We start from the raw sequence: 24,208 nt of genomic DNA, 5'->3' as shown, positions 1-24,208 counted from the left end.
GGGCAGCGCGCTTTGGTTCCCGGCCCCGGGCTCCGCGCCTGGCTCTCCCCACCTGTGGGGATTTCGCCTCGCGCCCTGGTGGCTGGAATGGGAAAGGGCTGAGCCCGAGGCGGCCGCCGGGACGTTTCTCTCGGGGAGAGGAAAATTCCAGCCGAGAGGAGCGGCCCTGCCCCCTCTGGCCGCTGACAGCCCGCGGCCGAGGCCGAGCGGAGTCCCCACTCCGGCCGCAGCTGGAGGGACAGCCGGGTGTGTGGGGGCGGGAGGGAAGGAGGGAGGCGCTGGGACGGGAACAGGGAATCTCTGTCTCCGTGCGTGCCGGAGCGGGGAAGGTTCTGCATTTCAAGTTTCTCGCCGCGAAGTTGGTTTTTGCCTTTTTTTTTTTTTTTTTTTTTTTTTTGTTCCTTGCTTCTGTGTTTTTCTCCTACGCCCAAGGTGTGGTTCCGCGATCTGCAGGAGCCTGGCGCAGGCCGTGACCGCGGCCGCCGCCCCGGGCAAGCGCCCAGTGTCCGCGCCGTAAACAGCGGGAAATGCCCGGGCTCGGGGGCGAGGCGGTGCCGGGGGCGGCGGAGCGGGGCCGCCCTCCTCAGCCCGCCCCGAGCAGGTGAGGCGGGGAGCCGGGCTGTGCGGGCGGGTCCCCGGCTTGCGCCCGCCCTGCGCTCCCTTGGCCGCCGGTATGGACGGGCGCGCTCGGCCGGCGGCCGCCCCGCCGCCCTCCGGGTAAGCACAGCTCACGGCGCGGGCGGGGACCCGCAGGGACGGCCGGGGCTCCGCAGGGACAGCCGGGGCCGTGCGGGGGCTGGGTGAGGTGAGGTGAGAGTTAGGGGGCAGCTCGGGTCGGGGAGGCCGGGGCTGAGCGCGCCCGGCTGCGAGGTGCGTTGCTTGGGACGCAGCCAGCGGCGAGAGGCGGCTCCCAGCGCCGGGGGCGGGCGGGCTCCCGGTGCCCCTGCCCGGGGCTCCTGCGGCGGCGGGGGGCGGAAGCCCGCGGGCAGATGGAGCGGCCGTTAAACGGCTGCCCCGACGGCACCGCTGCTGCTGCTGCTGCTGCCGGCGGGGGCTGCGGGACCTGCCCGTCCGGCCGTGCCTCGCCGGGCACTTCCCGCAGGGGCGAGCCGCAGCCCGTCCGCCGGCGTTGCCGTCCCGGTGCCTCTGCCGGGCTGCGGGACCTGCCGGGATCGGCGCCTCGGGCAAATCGCTGCAGGTCAGCACTTGCCGCTCGGAGCATCCTTAGGTGTGCGGAGTCAACTTGCAGCTATCTGGGTGAGAGTGGCGGCGCTTTGGGAGGGCTGCGCCCTCCTCGGTGCTCTGGGAACTGCGGACGCTGGGGAAAAGAAAATAAACAAGTAGCATCTGTTTGGAGTAGTAAAAGGGCTGGGTTGTTTCTTTTTACGTGTTAGGCCCCTCTGGTTTAATTTTGCTTGTAGTAGAAAATCTAACGTTAAAGAAAATATTTTTTAAATCCTAAGTAAAACTACCCCAGTTGAAGATCGGGAGGAGGATTTTTCCTTAACTAGTCAGGTACGTTTGAAGAAAATTAGTTTCACTGGGAACTGGAGTGGATCAAAGCACTGGTAAGACTGCTGAAGTTATCTGTAAATAGAATGGACAAAATACATGGTGGGTGTATCTTTTAACGTGAACGTTTTTTGTGAAGCTTCCATATTATTTGCAAAAATGGATTACTTGGGTTGCTGACCAAGCAGCTACAGGATAAACAGGTGTAGATGATGGAAATTTACTGTAGTATTTGCAGCAGTAATCAAATCAGTGTGAAGCCATGGCTGTAGTGAATATGGAAGATTCATAAATGGTATTTATTCGCTTAAGGCCTTGTCACCATTCCTCATTTATATGTAGCAGTTGAGAAATTGACTTTATATTGTTAATCAGTGTCGAAGGTATAATTATAGTGTAGGTAATTACTGCATTTTAAAGACTCTAAGTACTTCAGCAGAGTTGGAAGGACTGAGTGTAGGATAATAGGTTTCATAGTTTCTTTTTCAGGTTAGGGAGTGGCAAAAACAGTTTGTGTTGAAAGTCTTCAGTTTTACTTGTTAGCAAGTGAACCTAAAAACAAGCAAAAAGGCACAATTAAAACTTTGGCTGTTCTGACAGTTTCTCTAGGCCTGTTGCCTGCTATAAAGCTGTTTGGTATAGTGAATTTTGGCTGCTGCTTGACATCTGAGTTCCCTTTATGTGACTTCACACATCTGCCAGCATCCACTTCTCAGTTTTGAGATACATGTAGCTAATAGTACTGCTCATTGCATTAGCCCTGCAGAGAGATTTTCAGGACTTTTATCAGCTGTTCTCATATACTTTAGTCCTTAGAAAATCAAATTGCCATGCCTTTCTTGCTACAAAAGTTCTTCATTGACGGTCTTAACTATTTCTGTAAGATGGTCTCATTTGCTCGTGAAATGCTGGATTTGAGGAAAAAATGTGGATATACCAGAAAAGAAGACAACTCCCAGTTTTACTGAAAATAGTCCACAGATACATTTTTGAATAGTATGCAGTTACTGTTCCCTCTCTGTGATGATAGGAAAATTTGTGCAATCTGGGAAGAATTTCGGTTGAAATGGCATTTTTCTTTTAAAGTATGACCAAATGATGTAATATACTGCATTACATCTCTTCATTCCTTGTTTAGCCAGGTTGAAAATGTTGTTAATCTGCAGCTGAAAACTTTGCCAGCCAATGTGTTCTTAAATCACTGTTTGAAGTTCTGTGGGGTAATTGCTGGTAACTCTAAGCAGCTGAGAAAGTTTGTTTATGCTAAACTGCTAAGAAGGTAGTGTTTTGTAAATTTCCAAGCACTGATGTTAGTTAAAGCTTGGAACTCCTATATAACTTGATCACTGGTGGCTCTTTAATACAGAATTTTGTTATCACATCTATGGGGACAAGCTTTGGAAAAGGATCCTGTTGTATTTTTTTTTTTGCGTGCAGGATTATGCTTTCCTATTGAAAAATTGTTTATTAAAACCAGTTGTGGACAATAATATTTGTCTGAATTTGTTGAGAAACGTGCCCATGTTATTCTCTCTGTACATTTAGGGTAAAAAAGAAAAGATTTTTTAAGAAATGGCCTCTCGTGGATTTGGTTTGTTTTTTGGTTTATAGTACAGTGAGTAGAGACTGTGCCCAGCAACTGGCTGGAGTATTTTGGAATATGATGAATAGGAGGTGTGTGCAGTAAGTGGCTGGCCATGACACACAGTTTCTTCTGCTGGCAGGAGAAGCTTGGCTGGGCAGTTGGGGAGTTTTATAGCTCATCTATCTTAGCCTGAGTCTGAGCAGCACTCAGGGCACAGAGCTCTCGCCAGGCCAGTTGACAAAGTCTGCTCCTGTTCATCACAGAGCTGAATTTGCTTTATGAAATAATTGGAAAATGTGATTTAATACTTATAAATAAAAGAAAAGGAGTGGCTGTAGTTGGTGTCCTACCTTCTGAACACAATTTTCCTACTGTTGCTGGACAGCAGTCCCATAACCTGGAGTAAATACTTTTTTTTCATTACAAGTAGATGTCACCATTTGACACAGGATTTTACCCTGAGGAATTGTATTATGGCTTAATATGCCATTAGAATATTGGAGCAAATGTGAATTTTGGTAAATGTAATATTGATATCCTTTGTAATACTAGCCTTCCTGTTGAGATCCACCTTTAATTCAATTGTAATGTTTCTAAGAATTTTGTGTTATTTCATTTGTTCCCATGTTTAAAGCTATATGCTTACATGCAAAATAACAGCTTCTGGCCTGCTTTACCCAAGCACACAAACCCCCTTTGTCTTTATCATTGTCATTGTGTGTCTAACAAAAACATGCTCAGGAGATGGAGCTGCTCTCCAGGGCTGAAGATGGAGCTGGTTGTGTGGGGAAAGGGATGGGGCCAAGCAGCTTTGGTTATCTTAATGCCAGCATCACTTCTCCTGTGTGACTTCAGGTTCCCATCACTGCTGCTTGGTGTAGTTGGAAAATGTAAGGAGAACAGGGGAAATGTCTTTTTCATGTGATTTCCAGGGCTGTCTCTGGTAGTAAGATGTTTTCCGAAAACCCAAGAAATTTACCTTTTCTCTTGCACATTACGGAGTTTTTATCAAATCATTTCAGTCACATTACGGACACATCAGCTGTGGTGCAGTTTTGGCAAATGTCTGGTGTCAAGCTTGGAATACTGATTTGAGCTCTCTTCCTTCTCTTTCTCTTCCAAGTGTTTGAGTCAGCTCCCAACATAGCCACAGGTTTGTTCAAGTATAAATGAAAGTCCTTCCTGTTGTGGAGTGTGGGAAGGGACAGCAAGTGTAGCAATAGCTTCAAACCAAGCATTCTGTGCCCAAGCCACAGCCCCAGAGTGGGTGTGGGGACTTGAGTAGTGTCTGAATTTGCTCAGCTTGGTGAAATTTACGTAAGGGTGGAACTACGTTTTTCTCTTGCAATGAACTATCTGTTTCCATTGCTCTGTGCATTGTGTTTATCATTAAGTACAAGGCCTTTTATACTCGTGCTACTAAGTAGGTCTGTCTTAGATTTGGGTCTGTTTAAAAGGTCTATTTTAGATGTGTTTCATTTCTTAGACCTGGGACTTCAAGGTAATACTTAGGATGTTCTTCTCACCCCCATGACCCTGAAGAAGACCAAGTAAATGAGCAATAACAAAATGGAAAGAATCTTGAGAATTTGGGTCTGTAGAGCTTGCTGGGTGTTTGAAGCAGGGAGTTATCTCCTTTGTGGGTGGATGCCCATCAGGAGCCACTTGAATGCTAATCATTCCAGGGGCCAATTTGCCAGCTGAGTTCCAAATGTACACTTAACACTTCTTGAGGTGATTATGTTGTTCTTCTTAATGTATCTGCCTTAAGCAAGGCAACCTCAAATCGTGGAATGACACTGATGCCATTAACTGAATGTTGTATTTAAAAGCCGTTTACTCAAACTTTGTCAAGTCTGAAGTCATAGCTGGGTGCATATGGAATAGTTACCGGTAATGTTCCCTGTTGGAGTGTGTTGCTGTGGGAATGAGATCAAGAAAACATTAGGGGGTGGAATGCGGATACTAGGGAGAAAAAATGTGTAGGAGGGTAATACACAAATAGAGATTAGCAGAGTTATTTCCAAGCATTGTCCAAGTGTCTTGGTATCCTGTGAAAAATAAAAATGAGAGCTAGATAGTGGGGTATCAAAAGCATTTGAGGGGAAAAAGTGCTTGAGACTGGAAGTTGTTACCTTATGGTAGGTTCTTTTCTTTCTGCAGTTACTGGTTGGTTTTTTTTATTTACTTTAAATGGGACCACAGTATTTTCCTAAACCTGAAGATCACTATTTGTTTTGAGTAGGCTCATCTGTGTTGGGTGGAAGAAGAAAAGAGTCCATTGTGGGAGACCAAAACCTTAGATTCCAGAGGAAACTGAAAGTCTTTACAGGACTTCTGTCATCTGACAGACAAAATAATTGAGTAGGAATATTTTAAACTCACAAACAAGTTGTTTCTCCTGTAATCTAGCAACATCTAAATAGGTCTCCCTTCATAAGGTGCTGCACCATTTCTGACTATCTCTATCGTAGCTTGGAAAATAATTTCTGAGCATGCTGGATTTTCTAGCCTGGCTGCTGTTCTGGGCTGCCATTGTTGTAGTTTTGTGTGCTGGGGAACAGCAGCTGTCAGATTATCCAGCCAGCCCTTTGAGCTGTAACAAGGTTAGCATGCTCAACTAAATATTTATTCTTTTTTTCTAGAAATTAGCAAGTCAGTATAACGAGCTGCTGTGTTAACATAGGGGGTACAAGGAATGCCAGGTGTTCTCTTTTATAGCTGCTTGCAAGTTAAACCAGATCTGATTGTGCACTTTCTTTTCTTCTCACCTGGCTCTCACTTGCCCAGAGGCTGCCCTGCTGCTCTGAGTTAAGTTCCCACAGCTGTCTGCAGTGTGAGGAAGTTGCTCTTCACTGCAGCATCTCTGTGTGCAGCTCTAAAAGAGCTGACATCAGGGCATTGGAGGATGACAAGAGGCTGAGATGTTGGCTCCTGGGTTCCTGTAGAGTTCTGTGGCTGTGCCCAGCATTGGCTCAATGAGGAGGAAACTGACTGTGCAGCTTGCAACAATGGAGGGCTCAAGGGGGAAAACCACCCGTGCTGTTCTGAGCTGTAGCAACCAATTAAAAACTTGATGCTTCACCTGCGTTCTCTCCTGAGGTAAGATCCCACGATTAAAAATGCAGCTCTTTATGAAGTAAGTTTGAACACTCACTGGAGTTCCAGTAGATGTGTTCAGACTTAAACTCTTCATGTCATAGACTGATGGATATAACTGCATTTTTTTTCATGGCTTAAGAAATGTTTGTTTTTGTTTTTGTTTTTTTTTTTTTTTTTAATGCAGAAATGGAATACCATGGGAAGTCTTACAGAATTCAGAGTTCCTGGATTTGTTTTTATTTGCTAGGAGGTTATCCAGTTCAGAAGGGGCGTGTGCATTTGTTTGGTTGTTGTAAATGATCAGAGTGCCGTAGGTGGTTAAAGGATGACTCCCTAATCTATCTATGAAATATCTCCCTTGGGAACTTGTATTAATGTCAACTCTGCTGCATGTCTGTGGTTGTGAGGATTACTATATTCAGTTAAAGAAAATAGAGCATGTGAATATTTTTAGCTGGGCTTAGGCTTTCTTCTGTGAGAAAGCATTGGTTTTGCTGCAAGCTTTAGCTCTACAGAGGTTCTCATTGAAGAAATAGTACAGCTTGGAAGTTTTCTTAGCCGTGTTTTAAAAATACTTTCTGTCTGCTTATTTGATTTTCATTTCTCTTCTGGAAATAGAGCTTGGTTTGGAATCCTATTTATTATATTATTTATCTTATATTATTATTTAATAATAGACAAACAAACCTCTCCTTCCCAAACAATGCAAACTGTTGCTCTATGTTAAACAAGAAATGTAGTGAGCTTGAATTTTCCTCCAAAAGAAACAGACAAAAAGCATCCAAGCAGCAAAACACAATCCTGTGTCAAAAGCAGGCATTAGAAATGTGTTTATTTTTCTTTAAAATCAGATCAATTTTCAATCTAATATTCCTGAGTTATTGATATATTGATTTAACAGTGTTCTTTTTTGTTTTTATGGGCCTTGGTTTTCTGTTGGTTAGTTTTCCCTTTTGGTGTTTTACCTTATTTTAATGTCAGGCCTTCAGATAAATTTTCTATACCTGAGGTTTGACAGGTAACTTTTAAACGTTGTGCAGTGGGAAGAGCATAAGCATTTTCAGCTCTGCCCTCAATGCAGACTTACAATTGACAAAGCTGTCTGGAGGAGCTGCTTCTTCTATTTTTTTTTCCACAAAACAAATTACCTTTTTTTTTTGTTTCATTCAGTTTGACTGTTTGCTTGTTTTGTTTGGCTTTTTTGTCAATCTGTGAATTCCCTTCCCTTCCACCATTTGATGTTCTGGGGTCTTTGCTGAATTGAGTTAAATAAGAATGTTCAAGGAAATGGGACCATCAGTAGAGTAGTGTTACTTTTGCCCAGAATCTTTTTATATGTAGGTATCAAGGTAATTTGAAGTGTATTAGGGAAGAATATGGCGTGCCAAGTTTGGTTTGTGATTTTTTGTCATTCACTAGTTTCCCAATTGTTTAAGTATCATTGTATTGCTCTTGACTTCTGTAAAACCTTTCTCAGTCCTTCTGCACTGTCAAACTTGACTGACAGAATAACTGGGCATAATATTGCAGGTACAGGATAATCTACTGAGCTGGCTATTGTTTAATTGTTGTTGTTACAGCAGTGCTGAAAGCTCTTTCTATGTGGGAGGAATAATGCTTTGTCTCTGATCTAAAAAAAAAAAGAGGAGCCAAAATATTTATTAGTAACAAGGTTGAAAAAACGTTTACAACTTGTCTGCTGGGTGCAACTCTTTGAGGCAAAGATGAAGTACCTCTTTCTTTACTAGTAGCTACAGACTTCAACATTCTGTCCTTCTCAATAAAAGATAATATTGTGCAGAATTCAAAATGTAACCATTCTGGCTTTGAGAGCATGGAAATTATTTGCATGGATGGGTGTTTTTTTTTAACTTTAGTTAGTAAGACAAACAAGGTATGTGTTAGTTGATGACAGTAGTGTAGTAGGTGGAATTTCTAGAGATGGATTTTCTGATAATTTTAAGGCATTTGTGTAAAATCAGAAATTCAACCCATGCCTGCAATTCAGGCTTTGATTTTTAAAATTTTAAAGTAAAAAAAAAAATTAAATTTTGGGATATTTAATTCCTCACAAATCAGATATAATTATATGTTGAAAATTGTTTCCAGGTTCCCAACTTTCATTTCTGAAGAGTTATTGCTTTTTCCAGTTGCCCTCTGAAGTCTCCAGACCTAAGCTTTTCTGGATCCTCTGCTGGTCTCTGATTCATGGTCTCTTACTTTCCCTTGCCTGCAATTTTGATTCTCTCCTTCCACCCACATTACAAATCAGCCTCACTAATTCCATCCTTGGCACCCTCCTTGAGCTATATTTACCTCATTCACTTTTTAAAGTACTCACTGCTTGGAGGAAGTTCTTTTTTGCTGAGTCTTAAATAAGTTTTTAAGTCTACAGCTACTACTAAAGATGTACTTTGTTTTTGCCTGAAGGGTTGAGAACCCAGCAGTTGAGTGGATCTTTCAGTACTCTGGCTTTGTGCATTCTTTTAAATCTTCACATTTAGAAAAAGCCCGGCCTTGCAGCTTGGTCTTTCCTATGTTTTTTTTTTTTTTTTTTTTTCTTTTTTTTTTTCTTTTTTTTTTTTTTTTTCTTTCCCCTCTATCCCATCCTGCCTGTATCTCCTCTTCACTCTGAAACTCTAAATTCTTCTTTTTATAAATATGCTTTTGTGTTTAAAAATTTTGTATTCTGTTTTACCTAGCTCATTGCATTCTTATTCCCTTGTACTTAAATGGGCACTGAGGATATTTTTCACTACACTGTTGAAGGGGAGAAGGGTTCCCAGGCCCTTTTATGTGGCATTTTAAAGCAGGGTCATTGACTGTCTTTGCAGTTGCTGATTTCATCTGCTCACTTATCTATGGCTGAGTAATGCCTTGGACATTGCAGGACTTGAAGCTGAGGTCTCAAGGCTGGCAGTGATAGCTACAGACATGAAATAGGATTTTTTTTCTTTATTCAAGCAAGTCAGAGTTTACCTGTTACTTTCTTGGGCCAGTAGCAGTAATTTTATTCACGAATTACAGGCTGTCCTTCCTCAGAAGTAGATATATATATATAATTTGATATCTCTGTGATAGATTATCAGGAATTTGTTGTAGAAATGAACTGATGGAATTGGGTCAGATGTGTCTTTACTCCTTCAGCTTCTTCATGCTTCCCTCTTGTTTCCTGATGGTTGACTGGGGCTTTTTCTTGGAGTAGGGAGATGGCTCTGGTTTTCTGCCAAGTAATATGTGCAGGGATCAGAGGATTTCGGAATCTAGATAATTTTTGTGATTTGTTTTGACAGTTCTTTTGCAGTGCAGGGCACAAAATTCCCCCTATCCTGTCCTAGGTATTGTTGAGATATTCTCAATACACAGGGCAATGCTGGTTCACTTTTGTAGAAAAACAAGGTGAAAATGTAGAAGATAGGGAAAACCAAAGCATTTTAGAAACACTTCTTCAGAGCTGGTTGTTGATAGTGAGGGATGTAAGAGAGAGTCTGAAGAGGCTTATTTTGGAAAAGTAATAAGGATCTGACATCACTGTCTGAACTGTTGGAATCTCTGTCTGATTTCTAAGCATCTTTCTTTGACTGGTCTTATATTTCTGCTGCCCAAACATTCTTACAAACTTTCCAGTCTTCCTCCCAAAATACACTGCTGTAATGCATCTTTATCCATAAATCTTAAGTTAATAAAGGAGAGAAATGCAGTGAATTGTAGATTTTGGATGAAGCCTTAAAAGTATACAATGATTTCTTTTCTAAAAAAATTGGGATGTGGTGCTATGATAGTTTTAGAAATAGTCAAACAAATCAATTGGTTCTTGTTGTTGTTGCTTTTTGTTTTTGTTTTTTTTTCTGATGGTGTTCTTTAAGATACTGTTTATGGGCTCCTGTTGTTAGGTTTTCTTCCTGCTTTTACTTACCCCAAAATTTTCCTGGCTTTTATAGTTATATATAAAGCCTGCCAGCTAACAGGTTTACAGGAATTTTTTTTTTTTAAGTACTGCTTTCCAGTACTTAATCCATCTAAGATTTTATGTTAGAATTGAGGCTGTTTGGAAATAATGACACATAACATAAATGCTGAGATTTCCTCCTATACCATCCTACTCCTATAGATGGAGTCTTTGAAATGGCTTGGTAACCTGAGTGCTCTTGTGGAAGAATCTCTGTAGTGTTGTTGATCATTCTGCCCTTCTGCATAAGGGGCAGCTGTCCTGCATTGTCTCCACCAGAGAAGAAGAGCTTCACATTTCCTGAATGAAATCTGTGTATTCTCTGACAGGCTGGTGCTGCCTCTTCCTGCTCATGGTGGACATGGACAGTAGGAAATGATGTGTCCAGTGAGTTGTTTATTTTGTAAAAATGTTTGTCAGGACCACTTGGAAGAGCTTTAACAACTTAATATAGAAACACTTTTGCAAAATGCTACCCTAGTTCATTGAGAAGAGTACAATTAATTTGCCAGGGAAAAATGGTTAAGTATTCAAAGAGTCCTTCTGGACTCTTGGAAAACAAAAGCTCCAAGTTTAGAAGTACTTTATAATGTTTCAATTTTCATTTAAAAATAAGTTTTAAAGCTTAATGATATCTGGAAACTTACTGGCCTTTCCCACATCCTGTCACATCATATTTCACATCTCAGTCATACACTGACTGTTTCCTTGAGTCAGTTTGTGGTATCATGTGAATAAATGCTCAACATGGTCGAAAGATCTCCCATCTGTCTGTAAAAGACCATGTGATCCTTTATCAAAGACAAAAGGGAAGGGCATGGCTAAACATGGCATAGCATTGGTTGGAATTGTAAACAGTCATTTAACTCAACTTAAAAAACTTTTGGCTTCTGGTGATAAAATGAGATCCATCAGAAAATGTGAGTTACATTCTCAAACTGACGTAGCTGTACCGCTATTGTGTACCACTGTATTTGCCAGTGACTTTGATTAACAAATATTTTTACTTAAATATTGAAGTGACAGCAAGAAAGAAGTGGCTTGGTCACTTGGTCTATGAGAAAGGCTGATTTAAAGATCTGGTACTGGATGTGGAGATTATTCCTTCCTCTTCCCCCCATTTTTTTGTTTCTTTGTTTTGATTTTGAATAATTGACAGAAGTAGCATACTGCTCTCCCTCCCTTATGGTGTCTCCAGGTAGAAGGAAGTTTGTGTGTCTTGTTTTATGCTGAGTAGGTTTGCTGCTGCTGTTGAGCTGATACATTGAGTTTATTGCAACTTCATAGTCTCTTCTTGAGTCAGAAGAATTGCTGGCAATCAAATCATAGAAGTCTGGGGTAGTTCCTTTTTCTGTTTTTAATGTTAGACAAGGCTTTTGTTTCTTTGTTTGTATTCGCCTTAGGGTATTGTAGTTTGTGATGTTTTAAAGTGTTAGCTTTGAATTTCTGCATCCAAAGAGCCTTTCTGCTTTAAGCTAACAGCATTATGCTAGTGACTTTATGCCTGTGTAATAAAAATTTCTAAAATTCTGATCACTGTCATTTTATGTGTGTCAAAAGAACAGTGGGATAGCCATTGGCCACAGTTTCAGTGTCTTGTCTGATATGAAGTCAGAGTTCTTTTCATGAATTTCCTGTTTTGGGAGGCATTCAAAACTCAACCATACTTACTGGGAGAGAGAAAATGTGGTACTTGGTGGAGGTTGATGTGCTTTAGGTTACTGACACTTAGTTTTACTCAGCAGAGTGAGGATGAACTTTGGAAAAGTTCACAGATTTGCAGCTGAATTTTAGCGCTCCCTTATTTATGATCTGCATAGATAGCTGCTTATGAGCTTTTTATCCAGATTGACTGCTCTGCTTTTCCACTTGTTAAATTCAGTTTTGTGACAACAAGTGAAGCACTGATATGCTGCAGTTAATTGTAGGAAAATAATGACAAATTCTGGAGATTTTAGCAAATGAACTATCTGCAGCTTGTCCCTGACCTGTCTCCTACCACTAAGGACAGGAGTAGACACTCTGGTTAAGGTGTTATTCTGATCTGCATTCTTGTCACTTTGGCTTCTTCTGCTGCACAGTGTTGGCAGTAATTTTCCCTGTTCTTTGCCCCTACCACAGGCTGTTTTCTGGCCAGACAAATCCAAGGTTCTCTATTGATCTTGAATCAGGGCCATTAACTTCTAAATAAGAGGTTTGCCCTATATTGGTACTAGTAATTGCCTCTTTGTTTTCACTGAGATTGTGCTGATATGCAGCTTACCACTTGCTTGTGGATAAACAGGTAAAAAAGATGCATGTCTGATAGCTAGCAGAAGTTTCCTCATTTTATAAGTTTTTAGTGATTTAATGTATTCAATAAGGAACAATTTCTTCTAAAACTTTTGAACAAATAAAGTGGTAGCGTTAAGCACTCTTGGTCTTTCTATTTCTAGAGTGTGACAACATGTGAATGGCATGTTCATCAGTTACTGCATGGTTACAGAGTATGAGCATGTAAATCATTCAAAATGCTATTTGGCTGGTTACTTTCATGGGTAATAATGTGGAAAATAGTGCATTTCTGTCAGGATTCCGACTGTTGTGATAACACAGGACACAGAATTATTAAATAATCTATGTCTGATCAAATGTTTTAGACATATATTCTTTTAGGCATTTTACAGAGATTTGCTGTTATGTTCAGGGAAAATTGCTAAATCCAGGATGAATTTACGGAGTCGGTTTCACATATCAGGAATTTGTGTGTTTTACAGGCTTTAGGAGATCTGGCAGCTTAGATATTTTGGTTGCTTCCTTTGAAATCCATGAAGTAAGAAAACCCTTTTTGTCTGAAATTTCTTGGGTGGATTTTTTACATGACTTTTTGGGTGGGAGAAGTGTGTTACTGTATTTAGTTAACATTTATAGACTTAAGTCACATTGTGTCAAAGTTTGCAGTAAATCTCTATTTGCTCTATAGGTCAGGTGGGTACCATGTAAGAATTTTCATGAGGAAAGAAGCAGGAAGATAAAATGCTGCTAAGTTCAAGGGTGCTGTTACTTATAATGACAAAGCACTCAGTTATGGGGACTCTGATAAATAAAGCCTGTAGACAAAGTGCCCAGCTGTACTTTAAGATGAAAACAGGATGTTGGTTGTATTGCTGCAGGACTGCTGTATAAATCAAAGGATATGCTGTTATTGCTGTTTAAGGAAGCTGCACTCCCTTGGAGTGGTTCTGTATATAAAAGAATGGTAATTGCTGTGCTTATCAAGGACTGGCAGTTCTCCTTTTCCAATTGTGACCTGGTGAATCCACCTCAAGCTCATGACTTAAAGCCTTGCCAGTTATTTTAATCCCCTATTCAATAGGACAAACAGAATGAGGTTATTTTTACCTCTTTATGATTGCTTAGAACAAGTGGAAAACCCCTTCACTATATTTAAGTCAAAGGTGATTTTGCTGAGGAGGATGTGAAGTATTTAAGTATTTCCCCCCTGTTAAACCTGTTGGTTCAAGCTGTGTCCAGTTAGTCATGGCATCTGGAAATGGCCAGGTGGCTTTTTCCCTGTGCCAGTGTCCTTGCTGGTTTGTTTTTTTTTTTTTTTTTTTTTTTTTTTGCATTCACTTGTAGCCTCTTTAAATTTTTATTTGATAGCCTAAGCCATTTTTGCTTTGTTCTCATATTGTCTTTTAAAGGACTTCTTTGCTCTGTTTGTACGGTTCTACTGTTTCTTAATGCCAGCTAGAATGATGTTGCCTTTGCTTTTAAGTTTAATAGTTTTTATGCTTCCAAGCACTAGATGCACTTATACTTTCCCTCCTCAGGAAGAAGGTATGCCAAAATACTTTTCTGCTTTTGATTTCTACCAGTTTATTTTTTGTCTTCAGGGAAATCATAGAATTATTTAGCTTGGAAGCAACCTTTGCAGATCATCTATTCCAATCTGTGGTAGATCTGTAGTGCCCTGTAGAATGGCCTAGATTGTTATTTAGGAAATATTAGTAAGTTTTTCTTATGCAGAAACAGTTTACACTAATTAGTAGAGTGTTGTCATCCTCTTAGCATTTGTACTCAAGTGCAGAGTTAGCCTCCTTGCAGTGAGAATCCTGAGCATGAATCAGATGGGAAATCATGCTGCTGATGGAAGCAGAGGACAGAGAAAGAAAGGGAAAAGGCAGCAAAGGTGAGTCAGGTGTGCAGTGCTCTAAGGGAAAGTAGATATAATTCACTCCTTAAAGAATACTGACACAGCATAAACTTAATATTGTTTTAATATCAATGGTGCTTTTTACTGAAGAAACATAATTTCATCTTTCAAATGCATAGTTTTCACGGAGTCTGATGCTCATAATGACTGTTCCATTAAGTACTATCACTTATCTACATTTCACTGAAGGTCTGTGAGAGAAGGATATTGCAGGAACTCTGTCGGTAGCTGTGTTTAGGATCTTGATACCTATTGGTATCTCGTTTTCATAATTCCTGATTCCTTATGGTACCCACTTCTCAGTATTTTTTAAAATTAAAAATGTTGATAAAATAACTTTATATTTAAAACTAGGATTTGACTGTATTCTAATAACAAGTAATGATGTGTTTTTAAAGAAGTAAGGCCTCTATAATCTACTTCTTTCTGCTTTTTCAGAGGGGAGGCAGAAGTCTCAAAATCTTAAATACGTCTCATTTCTTTACTAAGCAGTTGTAGAAATTAATCAGGTGTGAAGTCTTTTTTTGAAACCCAAGGTGTTTCTGTAGTACTGATCAAGTTATATTGGGTGTATTTGGGAGGATACAATATACCATGTAGAGATAAAAACTTCTGTGAAGAGGAACCTTTTCTGGGGCCAGAAACTAATTTCTGAAAACATATTTGTCAGTTATCAGATGTCCTGGTGTTTGTAGCAGTGGTTTATTAAATAAGGATAATGTTTTAGGTTATTAAAGATAAACTTTAAATTCTACTTGTTCATATAAATATGTGGTTCTTTAACAGGCCAGAAGCATGGTTATCAGGAGACATGCTGTGGAATTACCCTGGTGTGACCTTGTAACTGATGGATTTGAAAAGCATTAAGCATTATTTGAACTGGTTCAGTACTCTGAAGGCCTCTTAATTGTACTGCCAGTATTCTTTTTCTTAAAACTTGTAATGAAGGGGGATGTAGTCTGGACTGCTTGTTTTGGTTACACACTCACACAGGCAGCTCTTACACTGCACTTGTATTGTACCTTAGAGTAATTGGGATTTATTTGCTTGTTTGGTTTATTTTAATTTTGAGCAAGTTCTATGACTTTTCATCTACAAAGCAAATAGCTGTTGCTTTTGATTAGTAACTTAAACCTTGGCAAGTACGTAAATTCCTCAGCAGGGCACTGGTTTTGAAGAGCTGCTTATGTTCCAGGGGAAAACTTTTGAACAGATTGCTTCAGAACATGTGATTTTTATTTTTTTTTTTTTTCCTGCTTCTGTACTACATTATCTGCACTGATTTACTCCTTTCCTCCAGGAAACACATTTGCATTAAAGATCCGGTCCTCTGTTTATTTAGTTCCTGCTGCTTATTGCTTCCATGGGGTCCTCTTTGACCTTACAATTAATAGAAAAATAACTGATATCCTGGGAATTATATGAAGAAGAAATTAAATACAAGGAGCTGATGAATTCTGATGGATTCTTTCACTGATCTAAATTCTCTTTTGACATGCTAAGATACTCAGTAGTAAAAATAAAGAAAAAGATTTAAAAAAAACCATAAGGAGAATGTTTTTCATAGAACCTCTGATGCTTCACTTAATGCTTTAAACTACAGGAGTCAGGCATATCACTGGTTTCTATTGTTAATGTTGGCTTTGTAATCAGAAAATGTCAGTATTTTCTGGATGATACTCTAACCTGGCCTGAATCAATTCTTATTGATCTGAGCTGTTTTGACTGACTGACTTGTAAGTAGAATAGTTGCATTGCACCATAACATTTCACAGCTGAGACTCCCCGAGTTCTCTTTTCATTTGGTCAGCAGATGTAAGGACTCCTGCTGCAGTTAGAGCAATACTGAAGTAATAGTAAGCATAAGAGATCATTCTTGCTTTTTAGCTTAATTATATATACAGCAAATTCAGTGCAATAACAGTGAGGGTTCTCCTTTGTTGGTTTATTTAAATTGTATTATGTTGTTATAATTTTGTTGGAAATAAGCTAGACTGATGAGAGATAAAGCTGTCATAGCAAAGAATTGAAAGGCTTGACCCCAGTGTTGTCGGCTTAATGCCACTTTAAATGTCTAGGCTTCCTAATTTAGTCTGATTTGAACATAACAGTGTCATGTTTGGAGACACAGGATGCCAAGAAAGGAAGCAGAGGACTTACATCCCTTGAGCTTCCCTAAGTGGGAGTTTCAGATTTGAATTAAATAAAATAATGAGATTTTAAATGATAAAAGAAGGTGGGGTACCAAGGCCTGCAACTGAATGCCTTGGCAACTAAGCTGGTATGTACTTTTGCCGAAATGGAAGGGATGATTGCATTTTGTCTTATTATTTAGGAAAAAAAATAAATAAAATGAACAGGAGTGGACAACCTGAAACAGCAGTTTCATCCCTCCAGTGGAGAAGATAAGAACCTGGCAGTTTTAAGTTTATGATTGGACTTCATGGTTTTAAGGGTCTTCTCCAACCTAAATTATTTTATTCTTCTGTGGTTTCTTTCACCTAGTCACTCAGCTTCATCACTTAACATCAGTGGTGATAAAGTTATGCAGTCATGTAATTGTAGAAAGATAGAGAGAAATGACAGCTTGGCCTAGCTGTAGAATTTTTCTTGCAATTTTCTTAGAAGTTTTTGTCATTGTTACTGTTTTTTGCTTTTGACAGTCTCCTGATATCCTTCTTAGCCACCTTTGACCAGAAAGCTAATGGCATAGAATATTTTTAAAGGCTGTTGGGTCATATTTGCAGTCTGAAACAGTGTTTCACACACTCTGCAATGTTTCCATGGCAGAGGTATCCTCCATTAAACCCTGTTTCACATCAGCAAATATGCAGAAAATGGAATTGTGAGAATATAAATGATGGTGAGCTTGAGAAACCATGTAACCTTAGGCACAGAAATAGTGCACTGGTGTGAAGTGTTTGAAGAACATCAATTTTTTATCCAGGTTAGCGTTTGGTTTTTTGGTTTAGCAAAGAGATTTAGCCAGGCTGCTGGTGAGTATTTGGAAGGTGTGGTCTGGTGATTTGCATCCTGATTAGCAGTGGCACCCAGTGAGGTTGTGTAGCCAATGGCTGGTCCTTAGATCGAGAACAGGGTGAGAGGCTGGTGGACCAGCCTGAGAATCACTCAGTTTCCTCTGTCTTTTGCTACTGTAGCGCCTAATCTGACAGGTGAATTCTGGTGTCTCTTAGCAGCAGGTCATGCTTTGATTTGAGGCTCTTTAACTAAATCAAGTGACAAAGCTGTATCCTATTTTCTGCTCCCTATCAATATGTCTGATTCAGTACTAGACCACCTTTGTCCAAATGTCATTTGTGTCTGTCCCAGAACTTTGAACACAGAACCACTTATGTATTATGGTAGTGGCAGTAACATGATTGCATCAATTTTCCATCCACCATCACTCCTTGGTTGTACTGAAACTGTTAAAGAAGTGGTCGTGACTTTGGGGTAGAAACTGGGACAGGACTGTCAAAGTGTGATGGGGCGGCTGCATCATGGGTTTTGGACTCCTCCTGGGAGGATTATGATGATAAAGGTCAGCTGTCTTAAGTTTTTAATTTGGCAGAATCATAAGATGGTTTCACTGAACATTACAAAGCTGGCTTTGCATGTGTGGTTAGCTTATGCTGTAAAGCATGCCGTACAGATAGATATTTTTGTCTCTTCTGGATTATTTTTCTTTTTTTTTATCATGTAGTACTTGGTTGTTCATTTAAAAGAAAATATTTGTGTTCTAAAAACAAATGACACACACACAGCTGTGTAGCCAAGTGACCCAGAGAAAATGAGTTCCCATGATCCATGTGAATGTGCAAGTGATGGGGACCAGAACTTGTTCTTTGTCCAGTAGTTCAGTTGTGCCTGGCCTCAAGGGAGCATGGAGCCCTGCTCCTCATCCTGCTAACTTTCCATGGGAATGTAAGAATGTGCCTCACAGTGCTAGCTAGGAATAGTTGTGTGTAGGGTTTGTTCGGCTTTTTAAAATTTCTTCTATCTAAAGTCTTGTGGGTTATGCAGAAATTTGGACTAAATATTGATTTAGGAAGAGTTAAATTGTGTGATGCTGCAGTTTTTAAGAACTGGACATAAATGTTTGGCATTGCAGTGACAAGAGCTATACAGCCATTTATTTTCTGTCCTTTATGTTCTTGAACAAATACTTCTGTTCAAGGATAGTTGAAAATGGAATGGAAGTATTTAGTCATCTGCGTAAATAAATAACTTTGAAGTTCTGAGATACACAAGATGTGAAAACATAGATCATATTCGTTTGTTTTTTTTGTTCCACATTGGGTGAGCCAGGACTAGGATTGGTAGAATCCTTTCTTTGGTATTTGATTTTATGAGTCAAAATTTGGCTATTTGTTTTTTATTTTTTCCCTTGGTGGGATTGTATGTGAGTGTGACCTGTTATCTAGATCTGAAAATTCTGTAATGGCACATCAGAGACCAAAGACTATTCCAGTTACTAATGTCCAATTTGGAAAGCTTAATGCATTGGCTAGTTTCTGCTGTCCAGAAACATTATTCCAAAGCTATGAAAAATATGTACAAATTAACTATGAGCACTAATATGCCTTAAATAAGGAAAAGCAGAAGAAAACATAATTCAAACAAAAGACATGCTGGTTACTTCCATATGTCTTCTAAGACACAGCTTCCTCAAAGTTCGTACTTTTAAGGATATGGCCTTGATGAACCATGTACCTACTTCCCAAATTTGTCCACTTTCATTTAGCTGTATTAATCGTGGTATAAGTGTCAATAGAGGGGCACAGAGTAGTCTGTTGGAATCATATTAGATTGCATCTGGTGTGTCTATTTTTTGCTTAAATAGTTACTTTTTTTGGAGTTGGTGAAGTTTGCTTCCATTAGTTGCATTCAGCACATGACCTTGCAGTGTTATATGTAAACAGCATCATAGTTGATGTTGAACTGATGAACTGGGAAGTTATTGTATGAAGTGTTGAAGTACAGTTACTCAGTGTCTGCACACCAACAATTCAACAGAAACCTTTGCTCTCCCATTCCAAGCAAGGAAATAATAACAGACAAATCTTGATAGTAGTAAGAATTTTCCCTTGAGTTTTGTGGTTGGCTGGTTGTTTATTTTGGTTTTTTGGTGTTTTTTGTTTTGTTTTGGGTTTGGTTTTTTTTTGAGAGGGAGGTGCCTTAATTGCTTTTGTATTAAATACATGATTTTTAAGCAATATTGACACCAGGCACTGATGTTTTGGTACCAAAATTAATTTATTTTTTCCAGGTCACTAACTTTTTAATTTAGTCTTTGTCAGGCAGAAACCCTTTATTAGCATGCCGAGTGCTTTAGTATGAGTCCGCAAAGTAGGCAAACGTGCTCAAATCAAATTTATATAGCTTTGGCAATCTGTACAATTACATAATCATCTGCCTTATCTAATGTTAAAGTCACAGCTATATTGGCATATTACTTTGCCCATATATTATTGTTATGCTATCTAATAGCAAACTAATCTCCATATACAAACAGTTTTAAAAATACAGGGAGCAATCTCCCAGCAGAAAGAATGTCTTGGCAGTTGGAATAACTGCCAGTCCCCTCTTGAACTTCTGTCTGAGGTGAGAAAATTAAATCTTGCTATTTTTTTTAGAATTCTTGTTCTCTGGAATAAGAAAAATCATAGCAGATGAATTGGTGTTCTAATTTATATTATGGTGCAACTAAACAAAAATACAATATTTGTGGTTTTATTTTTGTTACAGATTGTACTTTCAAACTGAAAACTTAAATTGATCTAGGACTTCAGCAACCAAAATGGTTGTGCATAGTCATATTGTGTCTGTTAGTTCAGAATCTACTGAAATATCAAATTTATACCTTGAAGGGACTTTTTGTTTTAGAAAGTAGGAAGTAACTTGTGATCCTGGATGACCTCCAGCTCTCCTTTGAAAATTGGTTAGTTCACTAAATAAAGAGGAATAGCACTTTTTGCTAATGTTTCTGCTTTAATTCAAATGGCAGGGATTTGAAATTTGGGAGCAAAGAAGCCAACAAAGCAGATTAAATAGACATCTAAGTTTAGCTTTGAAATACTATTGTAGTAAGTAATTAAGCTTGGATGAAATGAAGTCTGATTCTTTTATATATGAGAAGGAAAGTGCTTTAAAAGCATATGATAGCATTGAATGCTGTCTTAAGATTTTTTTCTTAAAGTTAATACTGTCCTTCCTTTCAGAGAGAGATCTGTTTGAGATTTTGCCATCTCAGCCTTCATAAAAAGTCATGGTATGAAAAAAATTTTTCAGCTTTTGTGTGAAAATGCACATGCTTTGGAAACATTTTTTTGCTTGAATTGTTTCAGAATGAACTGACGAACCCAAAATAGGTATAAATTCCTAGCCTGTCTTTACAATAGCATTCTTGTGTTGATACTCTTAAATACCATTTTATTAATATATTAAATACCTTGATCTTTCTGAAGTAAGTGCCTCTTTTGCCTCTTTTATGATGTGATTTATATTCTAGGGATATTTGTTGCTGGAAAATACATAGTTTGAAGAAAAACTACAGAACCGCTTCTGTTTTATACAGATGGGATTAGATATGCTCTGATTTGTCTGGAAAAGAATTAACAGCCAAGTAGTTTCAAAATACAGCCTGCTTGCAGTGCCACCCTGTGGCTTTCTTTTTCATGGCTTCTATTAAAGTAGCCGGCTTCTGTTGCCTCATCCCCAGCGGGAAAGTTACTTGTGAACTTATAAAATGTCTGTGCTCCTGGCTGCAGACCTGTCTAACCAGGACAGTACAGCACTTTTTGTGGCCTATCTTTAGCATTATTTGTCCTTGCTGAAACCTGCTTAGATTAAGAACCAGAAAGAGAATTTCTGAGCAATACCAGTTCATTCACCTCCTGGATCAAATCACTAAGCAATGCCTGGTTTGGTCATTGGAAAGGAAAGATCACTCTGGAGCTGGAAGCAAATGTGTCACTTCTCAGCAGTAACTTGAAGGACTATGATAATTGGTCTCATTCAGTTCCAGCAATGCTACATATGCAAATATTTTATTTCCAGGTAGTCAGTTTTCTTGGCAGATGGTTTAACTTTAAAATTAGGTTGTCTAGGTAGACACAACACTGCTTATGGAAGTAGTTGATTTTATTTTGTATTCAAGACGTCTGCATTTTTGTTGACTTAAACTGGAAGATGTGGGGGAGACTTTGTTTTTAAAAGCAGCATTATGCTTTGAAGTAGTAGTGCTTTGCCTTGCACCATTTTACAGAGTTGCTCAAATCTTGGTGGGATAAGTACTTGGATGTTTAAGACTGGTTTTCATATATAGAAAGTAATATGATGTGGAAGATATTTCACAACAAGCAAGCACATAGGAAGTAACTTTTCAGCACTGCACCTGCTTGGCATATCTTGGAGAGGAAAAGCTTACTTTCTTCACAGCCAGTTTAGGTTTAGTAACCTCTCTGAATGAAAGTCAGGGTTTTACCTGTCTGTATTTTCTTACTGTTATTCTGGCAGGGGACAGCAGAACAGCCCTTCAGCCCAGGTGGGTGCAGTAACATCCCTGCTCAGCGTGGCCTTGGCAGCATTCCCTGGGCTTATGGCCACTGCCCACCACCTCTCCCCCACACCCCAAAGGCTGGCCTGCCACTCCCTAGCATTTGGATATGTATTGGAGTCAGTGCTCTCAGTGTTGTGAGAGTTTTTGTTGTAGCACTTTGACCATGCTGTCAGTGTTTTCTCGCTGCACAAGTGTTTGTTTCAAGGAGAGGCGCTTCCCACGCGCGCGGTGCCCGGGCTCCCTGCCTGCCCCAGAGCTGCTCACTCCGTGCGCCGGCAGGGCAGTGACTAAGGGACACATCAAGTCTGGGCTAGCCAAGCCTCAGCAGGCGTAACTGAGGCACCTCTGGGCTTCAGCGTCCTCACTTTGTATTTTCCAGTAATAGAAACGAAAAATGTGAGAGCATGGTAAGTATCAAGCTATGTACTTAATGTGTCTCGGCTTTTCTGATAAGCAGGTGCTTGCATTTACATTTGTCTTCTAATTACAAAAGTTATGCTTGGTCTTTTTTGGAAACTGGGTGCTTCTTTTTCCAAATTAACATATTTTGTGTGTAAATTGTAAGTAGAGCTGTATGAACGTGGTATCTGAGTTCTTGCAGAATCTTAAAACCAGCAGTGGAAATATGTGATGCTATAGTCCATACTTGTAGTTGTATTATTTGTTGGAAAGTTTTGAATTAAAAGCTGGAAAGTCTTAACTGCATTTTTATCTCTCATTATTTTTCTTCTTCCAGTGTTGTCAGGATGATTTCATTCTTTGTCAAGCAGGCTTATGCTTTTTTATTTATTATTTTTATTATAAATGCAGTATGTATCCAAGCAAGATAATGAACAAAAAGCTTACAAAGAAACAGTTAAAAACTGTATTTTTGTCAAACAGTTTTGAGTACTATAATACTTGCAGTTAAATACACATTTTGGTAAGTCTGGATTTCCACATAGGAACAACCAAGTGGATGTGAGTAACAGGGACAGAGAAGTTTCTGATTACTTGTCTTTATTTAGGGAACTTGTTTGGTCTTTCTACTGCACATCAGGCTTCTGAGGTAGTGGTAGTGTGTAAACTTAAGTGTCTGTGATTGAAGTTAGTTATTGCAGAAATCCTTCAGGCTGCTCTAAATTGCAATGGAAGGAACAAGTTAATTGTACTTTAGATTTTGGGTTTTGTTTTTAAAATGACTCAGGTATAAGTCATGGACAATTCTGATTACTCCTTAAAACAAAAGACAGACTATGGAAATGTACACATAAATGTACGTTCTTTTGTATCACAGGTTCCTCACTTGAGTCCTTCCTGTATTAGAATTTTGCCTGGCAAATGTTTCCTTCAATACCATAGATCACAAAAGACCTAAGAAAATGTATTTCAAAACTTGTATACTTGTATCAAATTCTCATTAGTCTTCAGCTTTTTAAGTAAAGGCCTGTGAGTGTTTCTAGTGGCTTTTCACTAGGAAAGAAAATTGCTGCTTGCTGTTGAGAAAGTGAAATTCATGACTGTGCTGTAAGCCCTGACATATCCTTTTGATGGGTACTTCTGTTTATGTCTTTCTTTAAAATAAAATTTAGAAAACAGCCACAAGAGCTCACCTCTGAAACTTTGTCTCTGGGAACCTTTATGAAAAGATACATTTTGGATTGTACACACAGCCAACAAGGGGAAAGGAGAACATCAAAAAATCCAAGGAAAAATATTTTTTATACATTCTGTTCCTTGAATTCTGGGATATGCAGTTTCCTTGAATTCTGGGTTATGCTGTCTCCAGCTTGGACTGTTTGATGTTTTATAGGAAAAAATATTGCCAGAAATAGTCACTTACTGTAACTGTTTGCCTTTCTGCTGGAGGCTTGCAATGTTTACAGGGCTACAATAAAACACTGAGTCATAAAAACTTGGGATATTGTATTCCTGAGTTTAAAACTAGATAATGGAGATAAAGCAGACCAAATGTTCTGTGACTGTAGCCATAATAAGGTAATGCTTTTCTAGCAGCGCATCAATACAAGACTCCTAGAAACACTGGTGAACTTGCTGTGGTATAAGGGGCCTATTACTGCTAGTGAGTAAATATATTCATAAATTATGTGAAGAGCTTTTTAAGAATTTGGAATTTGTTAGTATGCAAAATTTTGTTAAGCATTTCTATGTCATTAGACTGAGCATACTGCAGAGGCAGAACGGCACTGTGTGATGAGCTGAACACGCCATGCAGTGAGGGAAGGTTTGGAGCAGATTATCTGGAGTGATACTATGTGGCATGTACAGGACAGCCAGGGGATCTGGCCCAGCCAGCATGGTTTT

General features: G+C 39.4%; 1 protein-coding gene across 4 annotated transcripts in view; it reads left to right on the top strand.

Annotated features, from left to right (window-relative positions):
- Window positions 1-673: 673 nt before the first annotated feature.
- COBLL1 (cordon-bleu WH2 repeat protein like 1) overlaps window positions 674-24,208 on the top strand; it is a 73,861-nt gene continuing 50,326 nt past the window's right edge. Inside the window, exon 1 of one of the 4 annotated variants that reach the window (XM_063162012.1) lies at window positions 674-717. In XM_063162012.1, coding sequence (XP_063018082.1) covers window positions 674-717 — 44 coding nt within the window. Of the gene's footprint in view, window positions 718-1,156; window positions 1,258-5,889; window positions 6,200-22,181; window positions 22,312-24,208 lie in introns of those variants that run through there. The other 3 variants (XM_063162017.1, XM_063162013.1, XM_063162016.1) reach the window with 3 other exon arrangements.

Source organism: Melospiza melodia, chromosome 8 (assembly GCF_035770615.1).
Source record: "Melospiza melodia melodia isolate bMelMel2 chromosome 8, bMelMel2.pri, whole genome shotgun sequence".
NCBI lineage: Eukaryota > Metazoa > Chordata > Aves > Passeriformes > Passerellidae > Melospiza > Melospiza melodia.
The sequence above is the reverse complement of the archived record's forward strand: the minus strand, read 5'-3'. Positions and strand labels throughout refer to the sequence as shown.